This window comes from Orycteropus afer, unplaced genomic scaffold (genome assembly GCF_000298275.1).
Source record: "Orycteropus afer afer isolate SDZICR_OR568_19922 unplaced genomic scaffold, OryAfe1.0 scaffold00253, whole genome shotgun sequence".
NCBI classification, from domain to species: Eukaryota; Metazoa; Chordata; class Mammalia; order Tubulidentata; family Orycteropodidae; genus Orycteropus; species Orycteropus afer.
Window position 1 is genome coordinate 2,261,210 of NW_006921840.1, and position 7,992 is coordinate 2,269,201.

Below are 7,992 nucleotides of genomic sequence, written 5' to 3' on the forward strand. Positions count from 1 at the left end.
GAATTTTTTTTGTGTGTGTGTTCCAAGACCTAGGAGTGGTGACTAAGAGAGCAGTTATGTACTTAAGCATATAATTCTTTTGGTTGTAATGAATGGTCTTCTCTGCCCTGATCCAGTTTTTTTTTCCCCTTCAGAAGCAGAAGAAACACTTCTGATTGACATAGCCTCAAACAGTGAGTATCTTTCTGCATGGAGTTGATTTTCATTCAACAAATATTTACTTGAATACCTACTTTATGTAAGACACCTTTTTTGGCCCATCTTTTATTTTACCCTCTTATCCTGTATTAGTCTTCATTTTCTTAAAGCAGCCATACATTAGCATTGGGAGGAATGCTAAAAAAATATTTAAGCTAGCATGAATCTTTATCCAACTTGAAAACATGATCTGCTTTTTTAAGGCTGAACTTCTCTAAGCTACCAAAATTCTTGTTATCAGTTAAATCATTGTCACTGAATTGACAATTGTAGGAAGGCCTAATAAACTATTTAAAGAACTTGAGGTTTATGGCTTGTTTGTTATTTTATTTTTTTAACTTCTGTTAATGTTTTCAGCTTTGATATTTACCCTATTATTATTTTTGTTTTTTATTTTATTATTCTGGCAGGCTGCAGAGCCCATTCAATTACTTTTCCTCAGCATACCTTTTTTTCTTGAAGTATTTTTCGTCTTTTTTTTTTTATGCTTGGTCTCTTCAACACATCTGATTCTTTATCAGAGAGAACATGGTCTTCCTTCTTGCTGTCTTCTGTTCTCTCATTTTTATCTGTTTGAAGCAAATCATCATTGACTTTCTGTACAAGCTGTTCTTTATTTATCACCTAACTGTACTGTGTTATGGAGGAGAGAAAATGGGCACTCGGCTACTGTGACGGCTCTGAGGTTACTATGGAAAAGACTATCTGAGCCCATGAATTTAAATCAAACAGGTCACCTTATCAGCTAACACTGGAATAAATGGGGCTTGGCACTTAGCTAGGGTCTATGGGCTATATATAATTTTGTTTAAACACACTTCCTGACCTTAGCACCATCAGTTTACATTGACCTGCTTAAGTTGTCTTTTTCGGCTTCTGGTTTTATTATTGTTTTCTTTGGTCATGGATTTTAGAAGCTTTAAGGGTTGATCCTGAAAGGCCAGGTAAACCCAGTTGCTAGCTTCTACTGCAAGTATCCAAGAGAGAAAATAGCTTAATACCTATGCCCTGTTCTGCTGAGAAGTGAGAAGGAAAAATAGCACTGAAAAAACAAAATTAAGAGCAAGGGCAGTTCAGTAGCTACTGACATCGCTGCTGAAATAAGATACAGAAATATCCTGTTCTTGGTGTGGAGTTAGGTATTTAATCTAAAGCTGAAGAGCTAAAGTGAGTTGTGCCTTTTCTCCTCTCTGACATACACTCAATTGACAGCATTGGTTTTGTTGTGTAACCTGTCCCACATTGTAGAAATTAGCCATGCACTGTTGTGTCTAGAGTCAAGACACTGCATCATAAAGGAAACATAGTTAAGTGACCACTTGAATGAAATCCTTTTTTATTCCTGCCCATTCAGTAATATTTGCACTGAAAAAAAAGAGCCCTGATGGCACAGTAGTTAAAGCTCTCAGCTGCAAACTGAAAGGTTGGTGTTTCGAACCCACTAGCCATTCTGCTGGAGAAAGATGAGGCAGTCTGCTTCTGTAAAGGTTATAGCCTTAGAAACTCTCTGGGGCAGTTCTCCTCTGTCCTGTTGTTGCTGTGAGTCTGAATCTACTCGAGGTCAACAGGATGAGGACTGGTAGTAGATGTTATCTCCATCCTTGGGTTTTATACGTAAACTTTCTGGGTACAGAGTGTGTTGCAGCGGGAGGACCCTGGGTTATATGTATGGCAGGCCTGATTTTACTGTAAATTGGTGCTTTCCCATTGTCTGTATGTTGGTAGTAAGTGGTTTTTAAATATTTTTTTCTGATTATAAAGGTACTACATCTTCATTATATGCAGTTTTTTTTCGGTTAAGTATCTTATGATAGATTTTACCTGTTAATTTGCTGCTATTGTGAGTGAAATGTTTTTTCTGTTATATTCTAATTGCTTATTATTAGTTTACAGAAAAGCTGTTGTGTTTTGGATATTTATCTTTTATCCAGCCACTTCACTGAGTTTTTTTAAAAAATTTATTTTGATTTGGGTGAAAGTTTACAGAGCAAATTCTTTTTTTTTTTTTCATCACCAAAAACCTGCAGGGGACTTCTTTAATTTCAGTGGGAGTAGAAGCTGAAGTCCTAGAAGCACAAATTCATTTTTCATACAGCAGTTCATACACATTTTGTTTCATGACATTGCAATTCCCCACAGTGTAACAGCTCTCTTTCCGCTTCCTCCCCATAGTTACTTCTTCCCTGTGTCCTTACCTCCCATGCACTTCCAGCCCCCCGAGCTATTTCCCTGTGCAAACACTGCCCTTCTGTTCTCCCATGATTGATCGCTCCAAGGAGTGTATCTTCCTGATGTAAATGTTCACCTCATATGCCTGTCTATTGTTTGGCTGGAAACCACAGGAGTGAGTTCAATTCCAGACCTGAAGGGTAGGTAACTAGGGACCATACTCTCAGGGGTCTCACTAGGCTCTATCAGACCAACAAACTGGTCTCTTATTTAGTGATTCTGATTTTGTTCCACATTGTTCTCCCACTCTACCCAGGATCTCCTGCAGTGACCCCATCGGAGTGGTTGATAGTAGTAGCTGGGCACCATCTAGTTCTTCTGGTCTCATGGTTCTATAGTCTGAGGATCTCGTGGTCTACCATTTACTTGGACTAATTGTTTCCATGCGTGGTTTTCTTCATTCTTTTTTGCTATAGATGTGGAGAGACCCATCATTGGATCTAGCTGGCTGCTTGCAAGCTTTTAAGACCCTGGTTGCTGCTCACCAAAGTAGGATGTAGAACAATGTTTTTGTGTAGTATGGTATGCCAATTGAGGTTGATGTCCCCTGTGACCATGGTCCTGAACCCACAGGTCCAACTACTTGCTCCCTCAGGGTAGCTGCTGTGACCAAGAAGCCACCACAGCCTTGCCCCTTGTCAGCTCTACTATATACCCAGCCATCCTTACAGCACATATAAATACATATGTAGAAACATTTTCTGCTAACCCTATACATGGTCGTGGGCACATTTCCCCCTGCCTAGACATACCTATAGCGTAGTGGCTAAGGCACTTGACTGCTAACCAGAAGGCTGGCGGTTCAAACCCACCAGCTACTCCTCGGAAGGAAGATGGGGCAATCTACTTCCGTAGTGATACTGCCTAGGAAACCCAAGGAGGGGTCACTATGAGTCGGGTCCGACTCGACGGCACATAACAACAACAACAGACATACCTAATTGTTCAGCCTATCCCCCCATCTATCCACCTGTAGATCAGTGCTTGCCATCACTGACAGTGCAGTACTGTACATGTAGAAGGGTTCATCTTTGTTGCCTAAACCTCCCATGTACCTTTCTATGTCTTCTTCCTCCTCAGCGCCATTGTGTTGATCACTCACTTTTGCTTTGTTGCCCTTCCCTTCACCCAAATCAATACTTGTCTCTACCTATCTAGCAGTATTTCCTCCCCTCCCCTCCCATCCCCTGGTAACCAACAAAGAAAGCTTTCTTCCATATATATACCTTCCCTTGACTTTTTATAATAGTGAACTAATACAATATTTGTCCTTCTGTGATTGACTTCTTTCACTCAGCATGATGTCCTCTAAGTTCATCCACGTTATGCGGTGTTTCGCAGATTCTACATTATTCTTTAGTGTTGCATAGTATTCCATTGTGTGTATGTACCATAGTTTGGTTATCCATTCTTCTGTTGATGGGCACTTAGGTTGTTTCCATCTCTCTGTTATTGTGAATAGTGCTGTGATGAACATGGGTATGCATATATCTTTTCTTATCCAAGGAGCTCTGGTAGCATAGTGCCTAAGGCACTTGACTGCTAACCAGAAGGCTGGCAGTTCATACCCACCAGCCACTCCTGAGAAGGAAGATGGGGCAATCTACTTCCGTAGTGATACTGCCTCAGAAACCCAAGGAAGGGTCGCTATGAGTCGGATCCGACTTGACAGCACATAACAACAACAACAACAACATCCTGCCTCTCACTTCTTTAGGATATATACCTAGTAATGAGATTGCTGGATCAGATGGTATATCTAATCCCAACTTTTTAAGGAATTGCCATAGTGATTTCCACAGTGGTTGTATCATTTTACAGCCCCACCAGCAGTGTATGAGAGTCCCAAGCTCTCCACATCCTCTCCAGCATTTGTTATTTTCTGTCTTGTTGAACTTTGCTATTAGTGCTGCAGTGAGATGGTATCTCATTGTTGTTTTGATTTGCATCTCTCTAAGGGCTAATGATAGTGAATATTTCTTCATGTGTTTGTTGGCCACCTGAATATCTTCTTTGGTGAAGTGTCTATTAATATCTTCTGACCATTTTTTAATTGGATTGTTTGTCTTTTTGTTGTTGAGATGTTGGAGTTTTCTATAAATTTTAGAGATAAATCAGGTATGTTATTACCAAAATTTTTCCTCAATCTGTCGTTTCTCTTTTGACTCTTTTGGAGAAGTCTTTTGAAGCACATAAAAGTTTAATTTTAGAAGGTCCCAATCATCTGGTTTCTCTTCTGCTGTTTGTGCATTTTGGGTTATGCTTGATAGTCTATTTATGCCATATAATAGGGCCCCTAAATTTGCCCCTAGTTTTTCCTTGAGGAACTTTGTAGTTTTAGGTTTCACATTTAAGTCTTTGATCCATCTGGAGTTAGTTTTTGTGTGTGGTGTGAGGTATGGATCTTGTTTCATTTTTCTGCAAATGGATATCCAGTTTTGCCAGCACCATTTATTAAACAAACCTTCTCTTCCCCATTTAATGGATTTCAGCCCTTTGTCAAAGATCAGCTGACCTTAGGTCAGTGGATCTATTTCTGAGTTCTCAATTCTAGTCTACTGGTCTCTGTGTCTGCTGTACCCAATACCACGCAGTTTTTACTACTGTAGCTGTATAGTAGGTTTTGTGATCTGGGAGTGTGAGACCTCCTACTGTGTTTTTCTTCAACAGTGCTTTGTTTATCCAAGGTCTCTTTCCTTTCCATACAAAATTAGTGATTGCTTTTTCCATCTCCTAAAGAATGTTGATGGGATCTGGATTGGGATTGCATTGTATATATAGATTGCTTTGGGTAGTATTGACATTTTCACGATATGCAATCTTCCTATCCATGAGCATGGTATGTTCTTCCATTTATGTAGATCTCATATGGTTTCTTGAAGTAGTATTTTGTAGTTTTCTTTGTATAGGGCTTTCATGTCCCTTGTAAGATTTATTCCCAAAGTGGTTTTTTTTTGGAGGGGGGTAGCTATTGTAAATGGTATTGATTTTCTTATTTCCTTTTCAGCAATCTCTTTGCTGTTGTAGAGGAATCCAAGTGATTTTTGGATGTTGATCTTGTATCCTGTCATGATGCTAAATCTTTCAATTAGTTCCACTAGTTTTCTTGCTGAGTCTTTTGGGTTTTCTAGGTATAGGATCATATCATCAGGAAATAGGGATAGTTTAACTTCTTCCTTACCAATTTGGATGCCTTTGATTTCCATTTCTTGCCTTATTGGCCTAGCTAGGACTTCCAATACGATGTTGAATAGAAGTGGAGATAGAGGGCATCCTTGTCGGGTTCCTATTCTCAAGAGGAATGGTTTCAGTCTCTCTCCATTGAGAATAATGTCGGCTGTTGGTTTTGCATATATTCCCTTTATTATTTTGAGAAATTTTCCTTGTATTCCTATTTTGTTGAGAGTTTTTATCAGGAATGGGTGTTGGATTTTATCAAATGACTTTTCTGCATTGATTGATATAAGCATGTCATTCTTTTCCTTCGTTTTCTTTATGTGATGGATGACATTGATTGTTTTTCTAATGTTGAACCATCTTTACATGCCTGATAAGAACCCCACTTGGTCATAATGTGTTATTTTTTTGATATGTTGTTGGAGTCTGTTGGCTAGGATTTTGTTGAAGATTTTTGTGTCTATGTTCATGAAGATATTGGTCTGTGGTTTTCCTTTTTAATAGTGTCTTTGCCTGGTTTTGGTATCAAGGTTATGCTTGCTTCATAAAATAAATTTGGGAGGATTCCATCCTTTTCTGTGTTCTGGAATAGTTTGAGTAGGATTGGTATCAGTTCTTTTCTGAAAGTTTGGTAGAATTCTGCAGTGAAACCATCTGGGCAAGGACTTTTTTTGTTGGTAATTTTTTAATGACCTGTTCAATTTTGTCTTTCTTATGGGTCTCTTCAAATTTCCTACTTCAATCTGTGTTAGTTTAGGTAAATCGTACGTTTCTAGAAATCTGTCCATTTCTTCTAGATTTTCAGATTTGTTGGAATTCTTCATAGTACCCTGGTAGTAACCTTTTTATTTCAGTTGGTTCTGTTGTGATGTCACCCATTTCATTTCTTATTCATGTTATTTGTGTTCTCTCCCTCTTTTCCTTCACTAAGTTTACCAGTGGTTTGTCAATTATATTAATCTTTTCAAAGAAGTAACTTCTACTCTTACTGATTTTTTTTCTGTTGTCTATTTTCTGTTTCTTTTATGTCTGCTCGAATCTTTCTTTAATTTTGTCAGTGTTTTCTTTGATCTGTTTCTCAATCCTTTGAAGATACCTAAATATAATTCTTTTGAATTCAGTATCAGGGAGTTCCAATGCTGCTGCTGCTTCCTCAGCGATGTGTTCTGGGTCTGTATCCTGCTTCCTTTTTTCTACCACTTTATCTTGCTTCTTTGGGTGGACCTTGATGATCTGTTATCTCCAAGACATTGTGATGTTGTTGTATTTAGATCTCTATTAACTGTTTGTGAAGAGCAGATAAGGGTGAGTCAGGCTCTTCTTGGAGATCTTTTATCATTGGCCTGTTGGAAAAGGAAGTGGTGGCTCTCTCCCAGTAAGTGAAACTGCAGGAAGTGTGAGTGTAGTTGTGTCATATGGGGACTGTTGATGTCTTCCACTCAGACAAAAATAACAATTGAATAACCATCAAAAAAGAAAAAAAATGGGAAAAACTCAAAAAGAAAAACAAGGAATAGGGTTAACCACAAGAAAGAAAAAAATTGAAACCAGAAACAGGAAAAAGAGAAATGCTGAAAACTAGAACCTGGGAAGGGAAGAATAAAGAATAATAATAAAAAGGACAATAATAATAATAATAATTTTAAAACAGACAAAAACAAACAAACTAAAGAAAAAAGTCTGGACAGGGAGGGGCAGGGCACCCAGGCTCTGTCTGAGCATACAGACTGGGATGGAATTCCTGCTGGCCCAGAAGGTGGGTGGGGGGCGTGAGGGATGGCCACACCTCTGTTCACCAAGAGGTTGTGGAGTATAAGAGTAACAAGGGGAATATTGCACCTTTCCAGTTGTTGGCATCCAGAATGTCCTTGTGGTTTCTGACAAGTGGAGCCTATTCTTAAGTCCCTGGAATCTGGGAGAACACTGTTGCTTTAAATATCCAAAATGGTCAACCCACTTGTAAACATTCAAAATGGCTGTATCCTCCAGACAGGCAAAAGTCCACATCTCAGTCTGCCTTCTTCTTCGCTGCTTCCCCTTTTATTCACCAGCCACCAGTGCAGTCCTCTGTGTATCCCCTGGTTTAGGTTAGTTTTTAGGTTCTAACACCACTCGGCAATATCCAAGCTGTCTGTGCCGTCAGAATCGCTGCTGGACCACAGCTCCGTATGTCTCCTTTTTTGGTGTTTTCATGCAAATTCTTCTACTAGTTGGAGTTTAGTCCACTTCTGTATCCTTCCCTTCAAAGCTGAGGGCTCCAGGATTATCTTCTGTATCTGTGTTAATTGGTTCCTCTTTTCTTTGTTGAAGAGGATCTGTGCAGTCTTTCTGCCTATTCCACCATCTTACCAGAACTCCCTCTGCTTGAATCTTTAGCATTTCTTCTGG

The 7,992-nt window shown here is 39.1% G+C and overlaps 1 protein-coding gene across 1 annotated transcript in view; it reads left to right on the top strand.

Annotated features, from left to right (window-relative positions):
* Positions 1-7,992, top strand: part of OCRL (OCRL inositol polyphosphate-5-phosphatase) — a 66,814-nt gene that overhangs the window by 8,874 nt on the left and 49,948 nt on the right. The window contains exon 4 of the mRNA XM_007949751.1: positions 135-173. Within this exon, the coding sequence (XP_007947942.1) occupies positions 135-173 (39 nt within the window). The remainder of the gene's footprint in view (positions 1-134; positions 174-7,992) is intronic.